At 42.7% G+C, this 24,075-nt stretch overlaps 2 protein-coding genes across 3 annotated transcripts in view; both read left to right on the forward strand.

Annotated features, from left to right (window-relative positions):
* WIPF1 (WAS/WASL interacting protein family member 1) overlaps positions 1-17,012 on the forward strand; it is a 53,854-nt gene extending 36,842 nt beyond the window's left edge. The window contains exons 3-9 of one of the 2 annotated variants that reach the window (XM_086897759.1): positions 1,157-1,245; positions 2,700-2,829; positions 5,002-5,163; positions 6,378-7,139; positions 9,687-9,899; positions 11,520-11,633; positions 12,225-17,012. In XM_086897759.1, coding sequence (XP_086753885.1) covers positions 1,195-1,245; positions 2,700-2,829; positions 5,002-5,163; positions 6,378-7,139; positions 9,687-9,899; positions 11,520-11,633; positions 12,225-12,280 — 1,488 coding nt within the window. In that variant the 5' untranslated portion in view covers positions 1,157-1,194 and the 3' untranslated portion in view covers positions 12,281-17,012. The remainder of the gene's footprint in view (positions 1-1,156; positions 1,246-2,699; positions 2,830-5,001; positions 5,164-6,377; positions 7,140-9,686; positions 9,900-11,519; positions 11,634-12,224) is intronic. The other variant, XM_086897760.1, reaches the window with a different exon arrangement.
* GPR155 (G protein-coupled receptor 155) overlaps positions 16,157-24,075 on the forward strand; it is a 38,356-nt gene continuing 30,437 nt past the window's right edge. Inside the window, exons 1-2 of the mRNA XM_086897752.1 lie at positions 16,157-17,955; positions 19,337-19,478. The gene's annotated coding sequence lies outside the window, so the exon portion shown is untranslated. The remainder of the gene's footprint in view (positions 17,956-19,336; positions 19,479-24,075) is intronic.

A 24,075-nucleotide genomic window follows, 5' to 3' on the forward strand; every position in this document is an offset into this window, starting at 1 on the left:
GCCCTGTGGATCTCAGCCATCAGCCTGGGGTTGTCTGGAGAATTACCATTGTTCCTATTTCCACTGTGTTTACCTGTCTTATGCAAACATTATATAAGTGGTGGGAAATCATTGTTATTAAAGGTGGCTCAGGTGAATGGCCAGCATGGGTGAAAGCTCAGATAAAAGAGTGAAGGACATGCTGAAATGCCATAGCACTATTAGAAACGCTCCAAAGCCCCTGATAGGCACAGTTCCAGCAAGCTGTATGCCAAAATGCCACAAAAAGCCCTTGTGACTTGAAAATACAGTCCTTGATACTTGGGCCTTTTTTTATTTTTTGGTTGTTCCATAATTTTGTTGTACTAAATCTCTGTATCTCAGGTGTGACCCTCCTAGAATTGCTCGAAGCTGAAAGTTCAGCTTGTGGCAGGGAAAAGTGTGAGCCTGGTCTCTGGCAGGGAAGCTTGTGAAGGGCTGAGCTTTATCACCAGGTTTTTCTGTCTGCAGCAGCCTGCAGCTGAGAGGCCAGGCTGCCTGCTTGCTCTTCTTCCTTAGGGAGAATATCCAGATCATGTCTGTGTGTGCTACTTCTGAGGAGGAGGGAGGTGTATTCAGACATGATGTTGGAGCTTGGGATCTTCAGAGCAAGCAGGGAGAGAGGAAGAAGCATGAGTCTGTCCCAGAGCTCTGCTGTTCCACTCTACCCATAACAGTGTAGGTGGAGGAATCTTTTAGCAACTAAAGGGATTTAACAAATCAGCAACTCTTCCTGAGTATGATCTTAAAGTATGATGCCTTCTTTAGGTAAGAGTTGATGGTATAGCTGTGGGACTATGCTGAAGCACTTCCACGGGAACAAGATTGTTGGGTTTAACAGAGTTCAATTTGGTTACTGCATTTTGTGTACTGCCATAGCAATGCATGGATTGTGTAAGTGTTCAAAACTGGATGTATATCTATGAATTTGTATGGCAGTGGGGATCATGTAGGGAGCCCCTGTTTAAAGATGCAGCTGGTTTCCATATAATTAAAATGCTTTTGATCGATTATTTAGACTTCAAAAATACAGAACATAAACCTGTTCACTGCAAGGATGTTTCTTTAGCTGAGTAGAAATGTATTTATTAAAATGTATTAATCTCTGGACTTTGTGTGTTTGTGTTTTGCTGTGCAGGTTTCTTAGCAAGAGCAGACAGAGCTCAGCCTTCCACCATGCCTGTGCCTCCCCCTCCAGCTCCCCCTCCACCCCCAACACTGGCCTTGGTAAGTTTTATGGGAGGTAAATACATGCACTGTTCTCTGCTGCTGCTTGTCACTTTGAACAGGATGTCCAGAGATACTGAGGTGTGGATGAGGGTATCCATGATATTTGGTGAAAGGTCTCCAACATATTATTTATGGTTGGTCATTGATCTTACGAGAAGGACTATCACTTACACTGCCTTCCAGTTCTCATGTGTATGTCACTGTCCACTCTAACTCTCCATCCTTTTATTCCTCCCACACTAGTGGTTGGTCTAGTGGAAAGACAACAGCTTTTCCATGGGGAGTTGAAGTCTTGCTATCCTCTTGCCTTTCTCCGAACCTGTAGCCCCACCTTCTCCCTTGTTCTACTGGAGTATTTCTGTGACTTGAGCTGGAAAAAAATAAATCCAATTGTTTAAATTTGGTAAGGATAACTCTTAGCTAGCATAAGTCCCTCAGCCAGCCTGTGGTATCAGAGCACAGAATCCACTGCTGGCACAACATGGTGGGTGAAACTACGTCAGACCTGACTTAAACTGGAATAGAGCTTGTGCTGTGCCTGCCCTGCCAACAGTCAGTCACCTCACTGACAAGAAGGAAGAGGCTTCTTGAAATGCCATTTTGAAGTACCTAGATTTTTTCAGAGCAAAACCCTAGATGATTACACAGAATGGGCTGTCTCTCAAGAGTCTTTCCACCACAAGCAAGATATATACTCTGCTTGGTCCCTCCATGACAGCTCTCCCCACCTTTCAGGAAATCTCCATTACACTGATCTGATAAATTAGAAAATGTTTCAGGAACTGTTTCCTAGAAGAAAGAGCCATATATATGTGTATGTGCGTAAGTGCATATTGTTTGGAGTTTTTTTGTTCTTTCTTGAAAAACTGTGTCACCAAATCATAAATTGAAGAGACAGGATCATTGAGACAAACCTCATACATCCAAAGGTTTTATTTGGTCTATATGAAGAGGCCAATATTATTGAAGTGGTGATTGTCTACTATATTAGCTTAGAAAGAAATACTTAAAAATGGCAAAGGTCCATCTTTGCTCTGATTTATCTCAAAATTGCATTTCACCACAACTTTCAAGAATACCTTCTTGGATAATCAACTTGTGTGTAGTCTGTTCTTGTTCAGTCTCCAGAATGGCAATTTGCCACAGATATGCCTTGGCTTTAAAAAATCAGAGATTCTAAATCAGCAGTTCAGAAAAGGTGAATTCACATAGAAGTATTCTGTTTCTAATGAATAATGTGGGTTAGAATAGCAGTAGTGTTGGGGACTCTGAGTCAGTAACAAGGCCAGCTACCTGTAGTATCATTCACAAAACTAGACATGGTGTGCTATCCACTCCAGTGCTGTTAAAACAGACACTGAAGTCTCAAGTAACTACCATATTTGAGCAGAACTTTGTATCTAGAAGTTGGGATCTATTTTGCCTCCTCATTTTTAATTTTTGTTTTGCAGGCAAATACTGAAAAGCCATCCCTAAGCAGGTCAGAACAAGCAGGGCGAAATGCTCTATTATCTGATATTACCAAAGGAAAAAAGCTCAAGAAGACTGTTACTAATGACAGAAGTGCTCCAATTCTAGACAGTAAGTATGATTCTACATATTGGAATTTCTGTAGGCATGAATGGTTCTACAGATCTGAAAGCAGAAAATTATTTTATATATCATCAGATGAATTGCTATGAGAGTAGATAAAAGAATGTGACAGAAATTATCATGCACAAAAATAAATTCTATTCATCATGAATGAACAGTAAGCTGAGAAATCAAGTATGGCTTATGAAATGTGAATGCTAATTTGTTTGCTAATTCTCATAAAGTCATTTATTTTCCTGTTTGCTTATATCAGAAAACTATGCAAACCCTACCAGGAGTTCTGCTGAGGACCTGCAGCAGATCAAGCAAACAAAACCCCCATAAGGACTGAGGAGAGGACAGAAAATAAAGTGGGATTTCAGACTCTACTTTCGCATAAACAATATAAGAATAAATGCATGCCTGGCGTGACACCACTGGCTCCAGTAGCACTTAGAGCAAAACCAGAGCCAGAAGCCACTGCTCTACCCGTGTGTCACTGCTGCATGCAGTTTTGCCACTCCTGGAGTGACTCAGGGGTGTTACCTTTTTGGCTGAGCCTTGCTGCTCAGCCAGCCCAGCAGTACTGCACAAGGCAGTGACTCTACTTACCTGAATGGAAATAAGGTCTTTATCCAGCTGTGTCTCACAGCACATCTTGGTACGTGCCAGGAGGAGGCTGGAGAAGCCCATGTAGCAAAAGTATTGGGAAGGCAGAAAGAAACAGGAGAAGAGTGAGGAACACAGGCCTGTGCTGACAGAGGAACAGCATTCATTACCTAAGGAGAAAAGACACTTCTACAGACTAATTAGAAAATGTAATACACCTCAGTCTAGGTTTGGCCGTGCAATTAAAATCTGGACTGTGATAGGAACATGATGATGAAAGAAGGAAATGCCCAGAGGAGTGTGACCAAATAAAAATAATTAAAAAAATAAAAATTAGATACAGTCCTGTAGTCAGACAGCTACAGTTTTTAAAGATTATCTCTAAATGTCAAGTTACATATTCTAAGTATAGTAATGAGCTGGAGGGGATTAAAGGAGGGGGTGAACGGTAAGATAAAAATGATGCAGCCTATTATCTTATTTACATGAAATTACAAATCATGATGAAAGACTAAAGCATGGTAGCAGCATTTCTCCAGAGGGTCACACCCTATCTGAGTCAGAGCCAAACTGAGCTGACATGCTTAAGAAAGAGGATAATGTGAAACATCCCCCCCATGGATACACTCTTCCTTCTTCCTTGGGGAAATTTTTAGAAGTGCTTTTTATCCACAGTTTTAATTACTTTGAAGTCAGTGAAATTTTTACCCACCCAAAGTTACAGAAATCAAGATTCCAAGAAATTAAGCAATTGATCTTAGCCTGTGTGGCCCAGCATCTGAGAGCTGATCTCCACAGATAGCCCAACCTGTGCACCTGCTGATTTTGCAGTGATTCTCTGAGTAAGGCTCTTCCTCTGTAGTTGAGGAAACACTTCCATTTTACTTTTGGCAACTCAGTTGTCAGCAGAAATATTGACATTAGAGAAATGGGAGAGGAAAAGGGGGAGGGCTGATAAAATAATTCCTGCTTATTGGAAGCATTGACAGCTAATGATCCTATAACAGCACTTCTGAACCTACAGCAATGGCATCTCCTTTCCTACTAGGCTTTGTTTAAATAAGTAGATATGTTGCAGTATCATCAATAATGAGAGAATTCCGTGCGCTCCCAGCAGTGATCCCCAGAGACACCTTCCAAAGGAAGAACCTGCCTTCCTCCTTCCTTCCCTTTTTCCCATGAGATTGCCCTGTCTCTGCTTATGGAGAAGTGGAGGGGAAGCATAAGAGAGCAAATGTACAAAGAAACAGGAAGAAGCAACTAAGGTGCTAACAAAGACTAAATTATATTCTCAGAGGTCTCATCCATGCTCAGTTCTAAATTCTCTGCAGCAATTTGCTCTGCTCCCCAGTCTAGAGCAGACTAAAGTGATGGCTTAACACAGAGGCTATGGTTATTATGGTTACTTCCCCAGCTCCTCTACAGTACAGTGGTGCTGGTGATGATCCAAACCTTGTGTGTTTTCAAAGTTCATCCATTTTTCCCCAGCTGTAAGCATTACTCTAAGGAAAGAGGTGATTTTGCAGGATCAGTCTTGCTTCACTAACCTGGGGGATCTTTTATTCCCTACAGAACCCAAAGGATCTGGAGGAGGTGGCTTTGGAGGAGGTGTCAGTGGCGGGGGTTTTGGTGGTGGCAGTGGTGGTGGCTCCAGTGGTGGTGGACCACCTGGCCTTGGAGGCCTTTTTCAAGCAGGAATGCCGAAGCTCAGATGTACTGCAAATCGAGATGCTGGTAAGAAAGACCTTAAATTTTCAGTGTGAAAAAATGACTGCTTAAAACCTTCATAAGCACTGCAATAAATTACCTGCTGGGATCGAGAAAACCATCAAATATTGTAGGTTTTTAGGAAATACAATTTTCAGCTTGAATCTTGTTTTATTTTTACTATTAGTTTTTATGAGGGAGAAGCCAGACTCCCTTTCCACCCATCCTCCCTGTTATTGATGAAAACTAAAGATCTTGGTAGTGTTGAATGGCTACCTGCAAAGGTCAGTCAGCAGATTACATCCTGCCTTAGCTGTTGGATGTGCAGGACCAGAGGGGAATAGAGGAGGATCCAGGCTAATTCTTTCTTGTGCACCAGGAAAAAGAATCTACTTTTCAAGTGGAAAGTACTCATGTCAGCTCCACAGCAGCATGATTTGCTGCTTAGGGAGTGCATGAGGCATCCCAGGTGGCTGGTACGCACACTGAAGATGCAGGCTTGTCTGGAGTGTGCTTCTGGCTGACAAAACAGCTGCCCCAAGCCTCATGACCCTTTAAACGAAGGACATCTGGGGTCACTGAGTTTTTTAAGGACATAGGATTTCGTACTTGTTGAAGAAGGACTATGCAATGAGGGTTGTAGAGTGTTACAAATGTTGCATATTTTATAGGCTAACATAATTTTTCAGCACATGTGTACAAAACAGTCTCTCAGAGCTGGTATTTTCTATTGTGTCACAGTTTATTTTTGGGAACTTGTATTAATACAAAAGTTCCTGGCATCGCAGAATAGTACTTGTGAACTGCAGGGCCGGCTGCCCTCTTCCCGATGTGCACAACTACATCCTTAGTTCACAGCTACTAGAAAGGGCTGAAAAGAGCCTTTTGCTGAACTTTCGTTGTCAAATGTAATTTAAAAGCTAAGACTTTGCTCTCAGTTTGATGGTATTCAGTACTTGCTGTTCACCATTTCTTCCCTCGCGGTTTTATTTATATGCTTTCTGTATGACGGCTGCATCACTTGTGTTACTTTGTGGCCACTTAATTCGCGCCTCATAAGCAATATCAGGATGTCGCCTGGTACTCTGGGGTGGTTTCCCGATGGTACGGGGGTTGGGATTGAGCCTCAAGGCAGGGGTGCCCCGTGCCGGCTGCTCGCTGGCCGCCGCAGAGCCTCGGGACGCGGCCCGTTCGGAACCGCAGCCCCGGTTGCAGCTGATCTCCCTCTCCTGTGTCCGCAGACGCCGGGGGAGGCCGGCCGCCCGTCCTGCCGCCCGGAGGCCGCTCCGCCGCCGCCAAGCCCTTCTCCCCGCCGAGCGGCCCGCCGCGCTTCCCGGGGCCGCCCTCGGGGCCGCGCACCGCCGCCCCGGACCCGCAGAGGGGCCGCGTGCCGCCGCCGAGGCCCGACGCCGGCTCCAAGCCCGAGGCGGCGCCGCCGCCGGTGCCCAGCACGCCCCGGCCCATCGCCTCCAGCCTGCACAACCGGGGCTCGCCGCCGGTGCCGGGGCTGAGCCGGCAGCCCAGCTTGGGGCCCTCGCCCCCGCCCTTCCCGGGCAGCCGGGGCGCGGGATCGAGCGCGCCCCTCCGGCAGCCGGGCCCCGGCGCGGCGCCCCCCTTCTCGGGCCGCCCGCCGCTGCCGCCCACCCCCGGCCGGCCCGCGGAGGACAAGCCGCCGCCTCCGCCGCCGCCCCCCGCCGGGCACCGGCCGCCCGCCGCCCGAGAGGCCTCTCTGCCGCCGCCGCCGCCGCAGAACAGCAAACCGCCCGTGCCCGCCGCCCCCCGGCCCAACCTCGGCGCCCCGGCGCCCCCGCTGCCCCCCGGCCGGCCGGGGCCGCCCCCGGTCCCGCCCGCCCCCGCCGGCGGCGATGAGATGCCGCGGCTGCCGCAGAGGAACATCTCGCTGGGGTCGTGCCCGGCGCCCGGCGGGGGCCGCTCCGGACCGCTGCCCCCGCCGCCCGGCGAGAGGCCGCCGCCGCCCGTCAGAGACCCGCCCGGCCGCTCAGGTGGGGAGCAGGGACAGCTGGCACGGGAGAGGGGGCTTTGGTCGGGACCGGTGGCACGGGAGAGGGGGCTTTGGCCGTGCCAGCACCAGCCTCGCCTGCACAACAAACGCATCCCAGGATGACATCCCTGTTAGGCACTAGGGATTCTGCAGCTGGAAGCAAGGGTTTATGGGCATCGCGGTGGCTTAAGAAAGTCAAAGTGCATCACCAGTGTGCTCACGTGTGCTTGTACAAATCTTGGTAACTTTCATTATAGTCACTTGAAAAGAGGTGTAGTCAATTTGAAAAGGGTTGTAAGTGGATTTCCCCATTACGTTCTTGATGCAAAGAAGCTTCTGGTAAAGTGACTGCATCTGACTTCCTGAGTCAACCAACAAGATTTAATGGTCGTGTTGTCGTGAGTGGAGGTTCGTGGAACTTGACCTTCTACGTGTTCAGAGGCACAAACACAGTCAAATACAAATAGCTTTAATAAAAGACCTAGCCAACAGTTGTTAAATGTAATAGCACTTGTTACAGCATGACTAAGTGTTGTTACTTACCATATGTAGATATCAAATTAGACTAAAAGTAGGATTGTCTCCTTTGAGCAATTTCATAATGTACTTTGTCCTCTGTGACAACTATTGTTCATAACTTTTAAGAATTGCACATCATAACTCAGCTCTCTAATACCTGACAGTTGTCCCTCTGGAGATGAGAGAATTTAGGCACAATCGAGCCCTGTAACATCAGGTAGAGAAAAACATTGCACAAAAGATACTGCTGGGAAACTCCATAGAGCTGTCTTCATTTCATCATTAATTTCATTGGAATAAACTCAGAAATCATCTCTAGCCTGCCTGGTCCTAGACAATAGAAATTCATGTCGTGGGTGCTCCCATAGACATTGAGAGCTTTCCAGCTCCTTGAACCATCCTGGATCTCCAACACCTACAGCAACTGTGCAGCTACAGAAAATAGTGGCCCTGAAACTATGCTTTGTGGAGCTGATTGCCAGCCCACAGGATGGCACAATGCTAGTGCAGCATGTTGTAAATAAATCAGAGAAATCCCATTAAAATTGACTGGGGGGGTTGGATCAAATTGCAGAGAGTGTCTGCAATTATTAAGTCACTTCCAAGTTTGTTCTGTGATGGCCTTGGTTTCTGCCAGTACTTTCCTAGTTGACCCTTTTCTGAGGCACATGGTTTTAGCAAACCTGCACTAACTTTCTTCTGGCTCAAGTCTAGTTCAGTAAGTAGAAGGAAGTTGTAGCAATACATTCTAAACATAAATACACCTATTCTGCAGCAGTTCAGTATAGACAATGGAGTTTAGCTAGGTTTAGAAAGAGTAAGCAAAGCTATTCTGGAAGTTGCTGAATGCTTCTCATTCTTTGAAACCATGTCCTGAAGGCAAACTTTAGTAATTTGTAAAGTAAGAAGGGGAGCAAAAATACACAGAGTACAGCATGTTTCTTGAAACATTTCAATGCTTGTTGCTGGAGACACAGTATCTACTGCTCTCTTTTTCAAAGTGCATGTCTGTAGATAGATTTCATCAACACAGGGAAGCATTTATTGAAAATTAATATAATTGCCAGTTGCCCAACTGCTCCAAACAGAGGTTAGTGAAACTTTCAAGCATGCATAACTCTCCACACCCTCTGCTTCACCTTCTTGTATCCTAACCACGGGCACTTCTCTCCCTGGCAGAAGCAGCTTTCCTGTCTTTATTTACTTTCCATGTAGAAGCACCCTTCCCCTGCCCTCAGGACAGCCCTGGCTCTATATTACATAGGCTGTGCCTTCATATTTGACCTGTCCATGTCCGTGCCAGTTACGGATTCACAGGCATTGGAAATGCCAGCCTGTGTGAGGTCTGTTTCCATTTTACAGGGAGATGGATATGCTCCAACTACTGAAAAACCTGTCACACAGCTCATTTGTTTATAAATGAGTGAGATGATGAGCTGCTGCTTAATGCAGCCACTCCTGGAGAGAGCTCCCCTGTGTGCCACCACAGACCCTGGCTGTGACACCCAGAGGGGACCACCCCTATGGACAAGGAGCCTCTGAAGGTAGCAGGTGTCTTCTGCTGCACGTCCTCGTGCCTTGCAGTGGTACATAGAAAGGAAATGGGTTATGGTTTGGACCTCCACAGCACCCTAAATTTCAGCTGTGACTTCTTAGCTTGTGTGGCAAGCTTTTTGTGTGGTTCTTGTGTCCACTGGTAATTTAGAGTGGTTTAAAAGTAGCTTTGAGGACCAGGATCTCTGCAGAGGCTTCTATAGCTGGGGGGAGTGCGAACATAGACTGTGCAGTGTATTTGTGTTTGGATACATCCTGCTCCTCTGAGCTGTACTCCCCAAATCAGCCCGAAATCCCTAGAGAGCCATGGAGAGCAGGGAAGTGAGTGCTGAGGGCCATAACCCCTTGGGGCCAAGGGTCCTAAAACAGCCCTTTTTGTTAGCGGGAGGCCTTGGGATGCCCTCGGTGGCTCTCCACTGCCAGAGTAACCCCTGGTGTTAACAGCATTTATGTGCTTACTTTTGCCTTGCTCTAGGCCCGCTCCCACCACCTCCTCCCATCAGCAGGAACGGAAGCACTTCGAGGGCTTTGCCCACTACTCCCCAGCTGCCTTCCCGGGCAGGGCTGGACAGCCAGAGAGGGGGACCGCGACCTCCGCTTCCCCCCGACCGGCCGGGCTCGGCAGCGCCACCGCCGCCACCGCCACCTTCAGCAGCTGTCAGAAACGGCTTCCAGGATCCAGGTGATGGTGAGCCATCCTCCCAGCTCTTTGCCCTCCATAGAGAAGGTGTAGTGGCTTTTGGCCCTAATACCTCAAAAAAGGTTTGGAATAGAGGCTTTGTTTCTAGTTCCAACCTTTGATTTCTGACCAACAGAGGTGTCACTTGGGTCTCAACCTTGGCAAGTAAGAACAGAATAAATATGCTATACATAGAGCAGAATTGCAAAGTAATCAATACAGTCTCTAAAATAACCCTTTGAAAAATACCCTGAAAAAAGGAAGGGGATTGTTTCAACTCTAATATGAATTCAAACCACAGCTACAGTGACACTTTGGAAGTCTGAACAAGTTAGATGACTCAAAAGCTGAAAGCTGAAAAACAGATGAGGGAAGAGATTATCAGAACATTGCTGAAAATGTCAAGTATCTATTTCTGTTAGTGTTTATTAAAAAGATGAGGTCCAAGATTGCTGTGTTTTAAGGATTTGTCATGCTTTTCTTTTTAATTGTTTTCTATTTGCATAGAACAGATAAACCCTTGAGTTGATTACAGGAGGCCAAAATTGGTATTCCTGACAATTATAAGGTTAGAAAAAAGCGAACAGAAAATGAAACTATAACTCACGCTTTTGAAACATCTTCACACATCAGGTAAGGCAGAAGGATCACAGGCATATTTCTTCCTACACAAGTCATTTGCAGGGTTCAGAAAATGCAGCTCCTTTAGACACTGGTTTCTGATTGCAGCTATTGGGAGTAAACATGGAAAAGCTGGATCCAGCAAATAACCACATGTACAAGTAGAACTTAGCTGTTCATTACATTATGTAGTAAAATGCAGCAATATCACAAGAAAGTTATGATTGCAAAGTCCTGAAGCAAGCAAGTGAAGAAATTACTTTCTTCCTTAGGCTTTCAAAATCAGGCGCAGAACAGAGCTCTTGGAACATTTCCTATTATTTCAATGTAGAAACTAGTCAGCTTGCTTTATTTAGAATTCTATAGACTCAGTAAGTACAGCAAAAGTGCCTCTGTAGTCTAAAGAGATATAACTTCAAGTGATGTATTTTTCCATTTTTGACGCTAGTTATATACAGGATTCTCTGACATAAATTTTAGCATAAAGGTTATTTTTCTTCTTCCAGTATAAATATTAAGAGAGAATAAACAGTGCTTATTGGACTGTGATTTTGATGAAGCTTTTGATCTTGGTATGTCAATGATAGATGAATATTGGTAAATTCTATACCAGGAACAAAGTACTGTTCTGAAGTAGGAGAAACTTCAGACTTTAGACTGAAGTAGGCAGTTCTGGTACCACAGTGTGTGTGTGTATGTGTTAAAAAACTAGATCTGTTATACATGGAAGAAAGAGTAAGACTTATTTTAGTGGAATTGTAGCTGTTTTCCTGATCTGTGATTTTACATTAAATTGGTAAAATGATCAGTTAAAGTTGATAAAAGTTTTCTTTCCCAAATTAACCTAAAACAACATCTTCCCTGACTTTCTAAGAGAATGCTGGTTCAGTACTCAGCTGTGTAAGCGTTTTGCAATATAAAACATGCATCAAACATTATGTCAATTTTAATTACTTTCCTAAGCTATGTCAGAAAACTAATGAGTAAATTGCATGGGATTTTTTTCAGATGAATGGGAAAGCAGATTTTCTTTTCATCCAATATCTGATTTGCCACCTCCAGAGCCATATGTACCCATGAACAGAAGTTATCCAAGTAAACTAGCAAGAAATGACAGTAGAGGTAAGTTGGAATTTCAATGAATTGTTGTGAACCAAAGTTTTGGTTTGAAGCAGAGTTTCCTGTTAGTCTCTGACTTTGCTCTGTTAGCTTTCATCCCATTTCTATTAGTCCACAAAAGAAGGCAAAGTAACATGCACATTTTTTTGTGTTTCCTTTTATGAGTTTGCTCTGAAAACCTTCATATAGGGAAAAACATTAAAAACTTTGAAATTTTATTGTGTTTAGAGCTTGCCACTTTTTGTTGAGGCTTGCAGGTATTGCAAGTAGCACTGAGAAGTTGTGTGTTCACATAAATTAGTAAGGCTAACAAGAACTATCAGTCTGTTTTGGGAAGGGGACAGTGGACCAAAATACATGTGTCTTCCAGGAATTAGGGATGGCATGAGTTAAAAACATTACTTTACAGTGTTTGAAGTTCTGATGTTGTTTAATAACTAACCAGAAACTCTACACAAAGATTGATTTTTTTAAAATTTGTTTTTAATGGCTAGGCATGGAAATTAGTAGATCTTCACCAGTTACTGAATTAATTGCTTGGATGTAGACTCTCCCTTCAAAGGAGTAACACAAAAAAACTTCTTTCTCTTTTAGGTGGGTCTGTCCGAAAAGAAAGGGGTGCCCCCCCACTCCCACCTATACCAAGGTGAAATGGGTTCTGGCCCATCTTTGGGTGACGTCTGTTTGCAAGTTTCCTTCAAGTCAGCTCTCCTGTCCACATGACTGGAAAGTTGTCTGTCTTGATTGATTTCCACTCTTGGCTTGTCAGCTGGAACAAACTTCAGTCTCTATTACAGAAGTAATAGATACGGCTTATGGACTATAGTTGCTCAAAGCTATGAATTTTATTCGCTTAAACTGCAGGCATTTTGTGGACCCTACAGACCTTATGTGCATCATGCTTACTGTGTCCAACCCCACTCCCTGGAGAGCTCCGTGGGAGATCTGGCTTTGAATTTGATAGAGCTTGAACAAAGTTGTTTCATTCACTTTGGGTACAGTAGCCATATTATTTTAATGATAAAGTATTTGGTGTTTAAAAAAACAGTTGCTGGGTAAAAAAGTGTAGCCAAGAGTCCCCTGGATCCTTCTTTGCATGCTTACTCAGCCTATCTGCTTCTGCAAGCCATAGACCTACTACATGGTGACAAAGAGTTCATCTTTAACTTTTTTACTTCAACTTAGTCAAGCAAGCCTTAAACAATGCACAGCACATCCTGCCTCAAGGATGGAGTGTCTCTGGCCTTTTTTTTCTACAGAGAATCTTCCAAAGAAAAGCACAAGGGAAGAATTCATCAGCATAAGAATATATATTTTTTTAACCCTCTTTCCTATTTTTTTAATAGAGTTACATGTTGTGTGACCTAATTCTTTCCTACTCTTATGTGGACCAACCCACATCATGTCATCCGTGCCCTGGATTACTGTAATGCCCTCTGCCTGATACTGCATGCGAAGAGTCCTCAGAAAGTAGTCTGAGTGCAAACCCAGCAATTATTATAGTTGTAGGCTCCTCCTGTAAAGCATCACTAATGCCAGTACTCCACAGACTGCTTTCCAGTTGTTTCTTTGGTACAATTAAATGATGGGGTTTGACTTAAGAAGCTTCTTGGCACTTGGGTCACAAGTCTCAGAGAGCTTGGTTGACTTCCATTATGGCAGAGAAGCCAAGGTCAAAAATGTTCCTCAGTGAAAGCCCTTTGATGGTGTGAGGGGGGTCCAGGGTTTGTACATTGAACTGGGAGCATCAAAAATTTTCCATCTGTGGTGGTTCAAGAAAAATGGGCAGATTTGGTTTTCTGAGTTGGTCATGAAGCCTGTCCTTTCAAACTTTGCTGGAAGGAGTCTCAACAGAAAGTGGCAAGGCTTACATTGATAGAAGAAAGTAAAGTATTCTAACATTGTGGTTAATATGTTTAATAGCTTTTGAATTTTGTGTGTGAGAAAAGATCTCATAGTATGAGTGAATTTTACAAGTGGATCTAAGTGTGTATAAAATGCCTTTGGAAATTAGAGGAAGATTGTCATTTTGGATTTGAAATACTGGTGAATGATAGCTCTTTGTTATTCAGGCCTCTGAAGTTTAGCTCTGAAAAATGTCCCCTCGCTCTCATCAGCAGTAGATATCTTCAGTGTGTTCCTTGGCATCCTTACCAAGCCTGTGTCAGCAGCCATGTTTCACAGGATGTTGCTCAAAAAAATCCAAAATAAAACACAGAAACTAGTCATGTAGGTTAAGAAAATGTTTCTCTAGCATGGGAGACATGATCCTAAGTATACTCTGTGGCTAGAATGAGGTCAGTTCTTGAAAATCTAGAGAATTTAGCCAAAGAGTCTGGACCCTGCTGAAATGTCTGTGCATAGGGCTTTTTCGCTCTGTCTGTGAGCAGGGAGGGGCAGAACTGCTTTCTGCCTGGCAGCCTGGACATCACATTGCAGGGGATGAGACTAGAGTTGGATTTGGCCAGATCAAATTTAATTTGGTCTTTTCAGTGTTTGTTTACAAAATCTTGTTAGCTGTGATAGCATTTGATTATGTACCTGTTTTTACATTTTTTGTATCTAATGACTTAACTTACTGTTTATGGTCTTGAACCTGCAATTAAATGCGCAGGCGCAGGGATGTATCTACATCCAGTTGCAGGATCCTGGCTGTAAGAGTTTCTTAAACAGATACTGGTGGGACCTCCACATAACAGGTGCACCTTGGGATCAAACCTGGCACAATGCTGAATTTGTATATGTATTTTATGGATGTCACTTAAAGTGCCTGTCTCTTTGGGATATTATTTTGTGAATAAAAGTCCAAATAAGATTTTTAGGATAATAACTTAAAGGATAAATTATTCTATTCATATTTTAAAACTGAAGCACTTAATACCTTTCTAAGGAACAATATTTTGAATTTAAGAATACAATATTTTCAGTACCTTAACCTGCCAAATCCTTGTTAATATCCAAATAGCTATGCAGCCAAAAAAACCCCAAGCCTTCAGAAATATCTTTTTTATAACTTACCTGCTTCCAACATGACTGTTTTTCTTTGCTAAGTCAATGAAAATGTTGCCCAGTGGTCTGCCAGTTCTCTGTATCATTAAAATTGTCTTATATTTGATCATTGCAGCAACGTTTGCTGACCAGAAATCTGGACCACTATCAAAGACTTGGAAAACCAGCTTCAGTTTCACTTTAAAATGGGCCGTGTAAAAGGCCTCCAGTTAACAAGCCAAGAATCCTGAGCTGCTTATGCTTTAGCAATTTTTTTCACTCTAGAAACCTCTTCAGAATAGATGTTTGGCATACATGTAAAATAGCTTAATCCTGCAAAAAGGGGCATTTTTGTTACATAACAACAGCATTTCCATTTATATGTGTTGCTGTAAAAGTCCCTAAGATATATTCCAGAACAATGCAGCATTCTATCATTCAATATATTGCTTCATGTAGCAGTAGCTATTTACAATATGATCAGTATTCTAGTATTTATTTCACTATGAAGTGTTAAAAAAGAATAATACAAAACATGTTGAATCAATGGTGCCTTATGACTTTTTAGTCAACTTTTCTGTGTCTCAATAGAAGAATTAATAGACATTGCTCTTCCAGGTCCTAACTAAATAGTGCCGACAGTAGCATTTTACAGTGTTTGAGCCAAGCCCTGCTGTTGTTGTAATGCTAACTCCAGGTGGAGCTCAGTGTGTAGGTGAGGTGTATGTGGGCACTGGTTGGCTTCACAGTCAGTTGCTGGTATTGCTCTCAAAATTCAGACCTGTCCCAAAACCAGTGTCTGATGCTGCTGTCCACACAGCCCAGCTGACTTCAGTGTGGTTGCATAGGTTATGGAACTAAATTTGATTCACTGCTTGCATGTAAGGTTTCCTGGGTTTGTTCTGATAGCATTGTATTATAAACCCTCACACCTCAACCTGTCTTCTTATATTATCACTGAGGCTCACACTGCATGACAACGGCCACAGATGTTCGTTTTTAATTCAACTCTATAAATAAAATGAGAATAACTTTTGTACCATGTAAAATTAATTTCTCCTCTATATTTTTGGAAGAAGGCACATGTTATGTTTGTTATGACTTTTTGCACCAACCACTGGGAGAAGAGGTCACAATGAGGAATGTCCAGAGTTGTTGAAGGAAACTCAGCTTGTGATTCAGGAAGTGTGCATTTCTGTAAATGAAATAAATAACATCTCAAAGTTCTTGTTTAAAAGCCAGAATTTCCCAACACTAAAAGAATCATAAGGTTTGGTTTTTTTCTGCAAGACAGCACTGTGAAAGAAGTTCCTTATACTGTCACTTAAAAAACTGGGCAGTAGTTTCTCCTTGCAGCATCAACTGTTTGGGTGACACTTGCAGAAGCAGATCCATCTTGGAGCAGAGGACAAAGGAGCTAAACTGTTATTGCACATCAAAGCTATTGTAACACAACAATCTTCTGTACAGAAGCATGGAAGTTTTGCCTTGGAGGTAGAAAATGGAAATAAGTGATCAAACTCAGATTATTTCAAGCAGAATGTCAAATGTTGAGAGACCTAGAGTGGTCCTTGGCCACAGGACACTGGAAAAGAGAAGATTGCTCAAGGAAATAGAAACAAATCAGCTGAATATTGTTACCAATCCTAGAGTAAAAAATACTGTATAAAATGTGCATTTTGTACTTCCACATCACAGTGGTGTGAACACCCTTGTCTCACAGCTGGGTGCAAACAACCTGTTACAGCGGTACATTGACTCTATGTAACACAGATTGTGTGAGCTTTAATCTTTCAAACAGTATTCAGCAGAAAGTAAGTAGAATCTCTCACCTGAGATATTGAGGAGCACTTCAATTGCAAATTCATGTACATGGTTCTTCATGTACATTGGAAGAAAACAAGGATCTTGTAGCCTGTAAGATGGATGTGTTTGGACCATTCAGTTAAAATCTAAACTGGAGCATTGGCAAAGAGGGGAGTATTGGAATAACTCAGGCAGAAGCAGGGCATGTGTTTATTGTCTCAGTGAGTATGCAGCAGGTAGGTATGCAGATTAAAAAAGCAAAAATGGAAACTGCATGTCTTAAGAGAGTAACCTTTTATGAGTGTTGCCATTTTGAAATACAGTTTGTCTGTGGTAAATATTCCTTAGTGTAAACTAATGCATGCAGAGGAAGACATCTAAATTTGGACTTCCAAAGCCACACAAGAGAGAGGGAAATATAAAACAGGCTGAGCAGAAAGTAACATTTCTATCAGATGCTTAAAGTTTGAGGTTTTTATAAAATATTAATCTAGTTCTGTGAATTTTTTTGCTTAACATTTATTTTTTAAGTGACTTTGTTCTCCTTATTTTTCTGTCCTATACCAAATAAATTTTACTTTTATTTAATTGGTGGTGCAGACTGTTACATTGAGGACAAACACAGTTACTTCTTTGACAAAAGCAAAGTTGGCTTTAGCAGGATCATGGCAGCAAGCCTGGCAGGAGCTGTGGTGAGCTGTTCCCCTCCTCTCCTGTCTGCCATTGGACAGCAGCACAGCAGTAGTGCTCAGAGGACTTCGTCCTACATGCAGTGAAGGACACCTGCAAATAAGGAAAAATGAGTTTACTTTAGGATAAAGAATGAATACCAGTGGTTCGTGATGCTGTACTTGTAGGTGGCTGTTGGGGGAGCTGTGACCCTTGGTTCTTGGCAGGACAAGCTAGGCGCTTGCCAGGGGAGGATGACATGGAAAATCACTGTAGTTAAGTGTAGATTTTTGTTTGTTGTGTCTCCACTCAGAAGGGAGAAAGCTGCCAGGGAGTAAGAAACAAATTAAACCTTCCTTTTGACTTTGTAGCTTTGTTCTTTATCATATATATTAAGCTTTTCAGATAATTTGGACCAGGTTCTTCAAAGAAAGGAAAAAAAGCCCTATCAAACCTTTTGATAAAAGTCCACAGGAGGTTTACATTCAGGCTGCACTTCAGCTTCTCAGAAGTTAGAAGGGTCATTTAAAAAGCTAAAAAGCTCTGTACTGTAACTCATCTGTCTTGCAAAGACTTAAGCATCAGGCTTACTCTTACACAGGTTGTAGATCCTTTGACACCTCTGAGGATTGCTTGTTGATACCTTCATTTTACAGACTCACTGAGGCAAAGACCACTTTCTTAGAAGGCCATCAACCCTTGTGTAGCCTGGAGACCCAGCAATCCTAGTGTCTGGGCTATAGAAACAAAGCAACTGTGATGGAGAGTGGGGGGAAGCTGGTGAGTTGTACAGGAGCTGGCTCAGCAGGCTGTGAGACCTTTGCAGATCTCAGTGGCAATAGCCTTGAATGAGAACACAGAGGTATGAATCTAATCATCAGCTACTAGGACTGTCTATCACATCTTTTACCAAAGAAAATGTTCTTTTCTGGTTTTCAAGAAATCGAATCACTTGCTTGGCTTCAGTAAGAGGGAACTGAGCTGAGCGCTCTGTGACCTTGTCATAACCACAACATAGTCCTTCCTTCACTGAACTCAAAAAATTCTGTTGATTTAAAAGAAACCTATGCACTACCCTGTAAAACAGTTCTGATTGCTCCCTACAGGTGCAGGAAGGCTCATGTGTTGCATACAGCACACAGAAATATGCAACTCTTTGATCGTGGTTCAGCAATTTCCAATGACCTTCCTGCCTCCTATGCACAGGCTGCTCCCCTCTGCCCTCTCGCCCAGTCTGACTCCATTTTACACTGAACACAGTAACTTAGTCCCAGCAAATTACTGATTTTGGAACTAAATATTGGCCCATACATCTCTGTAAAACACTTAATATATTATTTAGGTTTACTAATGAAATAGATCATTGGCAATCAACCTCTCAACCTATCTAAAGAATTCAGCAGCAGTCCAGGTACAGAAACAATCCTGAGGAAAGGATGACTGACACAAAAATATTTTGATTAAACATAGAGAATAAATTGGGTGGTTGCTGCTAACATTTCCTTGTGTCCAATATCTATCTGTCTACTGAATAACAACATCAGATGATCTCTTCTTTAATCCTAAAACATTGGTGGCTTAAGATATATGACTTTGGCAAAAGCTACATTCAAAATGTAAAATAGCAATCTATCGTGAAAGCTGTGTATATGCTACTGCAATAAGTCTCTTCTCATTCCCATCATTTTTCCTCTTTCTTATTACCACTCTTCTTTTCCCTGCAGGTAATTTTTTTTTTTTTCTTTTTCTTTGAGAATGTTGAGATTTAGCCTACATAAATACATTTCTCATTTTTGGAATGTGATTTTTAATTCTTTTAAAATTTTTTTTTTTTTTTTTTTTTTCAGCTAGTATACAGGGGATACCTCTGCTTAAGCACCTCTAAGTTAAAGGTGGAGAGAGGGCTGTTGGTTGCTGTCCATCCTTTCTCTCTCCAAAACAGGAACTAGTGATCTCTCATTGCGGTTGGGTCAGGGCTTTATCACTGTGCAATGCCCTTCCCAAAGCGGACCACTTTGGCTACCTTTTGCATGTGCCTGTGTGAAAAGAATTTTTGGCTCCAACCTGGCGTGGACACTGTACATGATAAGGCCTGTAACCAGTACCCTTCTGAAAATGTTTTTGTATTCATGAAAAGATGGCTGTTTAAGCAGTGGGTGTTGGGTGTTACCCAACTTGAAGGAAGCATTCACGTATACAGGGATGTGAAAATGAGTCATTCCTGTCCTTCTCCTTTCTAGCAGAAATTTTAGTAAATCCAGAGTTACTGATGAGCCCTTCTGTTCCCTGTGGAGCAGCAGAGCCCCTGCATCTGAAAGCTGAGCACTACCAAGCCACAAGAGCAAAAGGCAGCTGAAGCAATCAGAGCACTTTGAAGAGAGCAAGGTAAAGGCTGTGGGTGAAAGTCCAGGCTGAAACCCCAGCCTCTGTCATAGGCATTTTGATACCAGAACTAGTGTACCTTGTAGATAACATGACTGTGCTGTTTGTCAGAGACTGCAGAGCCTGTCAGTACTTTATGTGCTGTCTCAAAAACAACCCTCACTGCAAACTGCTGAAATCCTTCTGTTGAAGTTTTTTCCCCTCCTTACTTAAAACAGAAACTTTCACTTCTGCTATTTGACCAGAGCTTGGGTGCCTTATGAAACCTGGGGACCTTTTTTTGAAAACATAGAGGTACATGATCCTTTCCTCTGAATCTGTACTTCACCTCCTGAGCTGTGCCTGCAGGACTGCTGCTGTGCTTTCATGCAGGTGCCGTTCAGCTCTGGGGCTGGTGTGTTTGCTCCAGTTTGTCGCTGATTTAAAAACAACACCCTGCTGCGTGCTATAAGATAATTACCCTCTGTGCCAGAACCTTCATTCCTCCCTCTCTTGTGCATATGGCCACTTGTGAGCAAGGGGAGGAATTGTAAATACATTTTTTAACTGGCAACGTGTCTAATCTAAGTCCAGTGCGTCAGAAAATGAGAAGCCTTGCGTGTTTCTTTGTTTGTTTGTTTTTAACCAAGCAGGTGGGAGCGGGTGCGATGCCCGCCCAGGCTGGCAGTTCTCTTGGTGCTGCAGTCGCGGGTGCTGCTCCGGGGCAGCGCGGGGAGCTCCCGGCTGCGGCCGCTCCGGCCCCGCGCTGCCTTCCGCCCGTCCCGGCGGGTCCCGGTGGGCACCTGGGCCATTGGCACTGCCCGCCGCCGTGCCACGGGCCATTGGCGCTGCCCACCGCCGTGCCACGGGCCACTGGCACTGCCCGCCGCCGTGCCACGGGCCATTAGCGCTGCCCGCCGCCGTGCCACGGGCCACTGGCACTGCCCGCCGCCGTGCCACGGGCCATTAGCGCTGCCCGCCGCCGTGCCACGGGCCATTGGCGCTGCCCGCCGCCGTGCCACGGGCCATTGGCGCTGCCCGCCGCCGTGCCTGGCTGCCCGCAGCTGAGCCGCCCGCTCCAGCCCAAGCTGTTCCTGGCCGCGGCGGGGAGGGTGAATTCACTACGTGATCTTTCAGGTCCCTTCCAACGCAAACCGTTCTACGCGCGTTTCAGCGTTTTGGGAATACTCTGCGCTGTTTCACCACAGAGATTTCACTCCAGATGCATCCGGCCTGACTCTTCACGCGGTTACACAGTTCTTAGGCAAGGCAAATTCCAGTGTTGGCATTAAAATGATGCAACAGAATAATACACCTGACTATTCCATTTCAACAGAAAGCAGCACGCTATTAGACCTAAATAAACCAAGTCTTTAGCTAATAAATTTTAACTGCAGGTGGAGAAGGAGATAAGAATTAAAACAAAATACCTTTTTTAATTGAAAATGCCAAGTGGAAGTAACAGAGCTGTAAGAAAGCTACTCTGTCAATATTGCAGTCTTAAAATCAGTACTCAAATAATTAAGAAAGAAAGTTCTGTGTGTTGTTGTTGGCCATTAATTTAAATGTAATGACAAATTGTTGAGCTTAATCATGAAAAGGTACAGTAGCTTTCTGCTAGAGAATTCAGGAAGAAGAGGGTTTGTTAATACAGTCCTGTAACATGGTAGCAGGAAGGATTTAGTGGGGTAGTAGTGGTGAAATGAATACAAAATAAATAAAAAACTATTGGATTTCTATCACAAGAGACAATACATTGCAATCAATACATTTAAGGGACAACATTTAAACCATATTTGTGTGAGTAACAAATAGTGACTGGCAAAATGGTGGGATATGGTGTAACCACAAATGGAAACTTAGTATGTGAAGAGACTTCGTGGAGATGTTGGTCACATTCTGAAAATATTTCCAAAGTTTTTAATTTGTGATATAAAAATTGGTTTCTTGGGTTTGTTTGCTGGGGTTTTTTAAAGGGGGGTGGTGGTATATTTGGTGGGGTTTCTTTACTATTCAGTTCTTTGCTGAATAAGCAACAGCCACAGCAGGTCACACACCAGAAGCAGCTTATTCAAGCACTGCAGCTTACTTTAAAATAGTTTTCCTGAGCAAAGCAGCATCTACTAACTTGTGTGTAGCACTGATAGCTCTCCTGTTTTTGTTAGATTTTTTGGTTGGGGCTTTGGGTTTTTGGGTTTTTTTGAGGATTCAGACCAAATTTGAGTGTTTTTCCAGTGACTGAACAGAGTGCTGAGAACACGTAAATAATAAGCTACCTATGCCAAAATGAGTGAATAGGTTTTCTTAGGTCGAGGAAGAGCTGTAACTCTTATGCCTTGTTCTTAATAATTTTACCACATACTGTTAGTCTGTTAGTATGTGAAAATACTATAATAGAAATGTTATGAAAGTACTTAATATTTTAAGTGTCTACATACAGTAGATATGGCTCTAACCATAATATAAGGCAAATGAACAAAACTGGATAATGATTTTCCAGATAAAGCATTTCTGTAAGTTAAAATACTTTTTATGTTTATATTTTATACTTCTGTATATTTTTTGTGTTTATATTTTGTACTTTTTATATTTTTTTATGTTTGACTTTTGCATATTTTTCCCCAAAAAACCTGGTTAACTATGTAACTAATTTTTGGACAATTGCATTTGAGTTTAGCACACTTACTTTCTTGCTGAGCAAAGTACAAGGTTGATGCCCTAGCACTAAGGATGGAATTTATATGTTTAAGATGTCTCTTCAACATTGTTTTGTCACATGGGGTTATTCTGAACTTTATTTAATTCCATGTAATTTAATTTGAATTTTATTTTTTGTTTTAGAGAGGTGAATTTCACCATGCTCAATGTTCACTGGGCTTAATTTCTAGAGTAGTCTATTTCAACACACCTGAACATACATAATAATTGCTAAAGTCTTAGTTTGACTTTCTGCAATTTGTCTGTACTAGCTTAATGTATTTTCTTTTGGCAGATACAGTATTTTGAAGACTGTAATTGTACCTTCAGTTCTGTGGAATTGTCTCAGCCACAGAACAAAGTGGAAGTGAATGAGTGCAGTACATAAACATGGTTTCAAAACCAGCTTGAACGTACACACTGTCTTACAAAAGATGCTATATGAAAAATACCAATTAAGTTCCCGTAACCAACGCAGATAATGAGGTGGACTACTGCGAAATTATAGATGAGCTGATAAACTGCTTTCTTAAGAAGGAAGATCTTTTACAAAAGTGTTCCAAGGTAACTGAGGTGAATGTAAACATACAGTGCATCCCTCATCATTTCTGTGTTAACAAGCTTCAAGCTTATGGGTAACAGAATCTGGCACTCTTCTGATCTCTGTGTTATATTGCTTTCAGGACACACAGAATTTCTCTCAGGCGTTGGATTTTTTTTAATGGTATTTCAGCCTCAGAAGTTTTAGAAATTCTTTCATGGGACAAATGCTTTTCATTTGACACCACCCTTCAGAGACACAATCCAGGGACCTATTTCCTGTTTACAGATTAACTTTTCTCAGGTTTCCCTTGTTGCTTAACTGCCTCATCAAACGTGTGTATTGTACACTGTAGTTTATTTGCTAGTAACCATGTGAGTCAGTGTAAGTGGCCAGACACATCTAGGTATAGATATGCATTCATGTTCTTCTTGCACGTCCTACACAACTGTAAGAGAGGAGACATCACAAACCAACAAGCTTTCTGAACCCTGAACTACAGTTTTAGATAACCAAAGTTAAACATGTATTTTCGGATGGAGTCAGCTAAGAAAATTTAACAGAGGCCAAGCAAAGGTCCTTGCCTTTTGCATTATATAATCCATCTAATTGTTAGCAGTGAGCACTATGGAAAGGGTATTGTTTCCAGTACTGGAGTTACGAAGCCACGTTAGGTATAAATCCAATGTTCACATAAAGTTTGACTCAGTCAATAACCAAGAAGCATTGAGGAAGTATTTTTCCTGTGATTGATAAGGAGATTACCTGAGAAGTGCTAATGTCTCTACCCATGGTTGCAGTTACTGTGTTGGTAAGATACTTGGATTTTTCCATGCTGTTGAACACCAGGCGTGCAGCTGTCTGGAAATTGCACTGAGATTATACCTGTAAATTTCCAGACAGATTTCATCCTGATGCATTTGCTGACATTCTCTTTTTTGTCTATGCTTGGAAGAGGTATGTTTTTCTAATAACCTACTGAGAGTTTATTTAGAGAAATTTTGCACACTTTTAATCAATTATGCTGCTTTGAAACTCAGTTGGCACTTCCTACTGTAACAGTTACCACCACACCCTAACGATTTGACAACAGCTTCCATGCTAGTTCTCTAGAAAATAAAAATCCAATTTTAGTATTTTCAGAAACTGAAGAAATGTAGCTGCTTAGAGTAAATTCTTGAGTGCTTTTCTTCAGAATACTTCAGCATTTCAGGTTTTGCAACAAGTGCTTGCATTTGCCAGTGAGGTAGCCTTCAGACCTTGCTATGTTTACCGGTGAAGTAGCCTTCACATGGAGTACAAAGACACATTTGTGACTTCCCAGAAAACCTTTCCAAATTGGCTCAGTTGTATGCCTTTGTAAAATGTTTTTATATGGTCACT

The sequence above is a fragment of the Cyanistes caeruleus genome, chromosome 7 (assembly GCF_971803275.1).
Source record: "Cyanistes caeruleus chromosome 7, bCyaCae1.hap1.1, whole genome shotgun sequence".
Taxonomy (NCBI): domain Eukaryota; kingdom Metazoa; phylum Chordata; class Aves; order Passeriformes; family Paridae; genus Cyanistes; species Cyanistes caeruleus.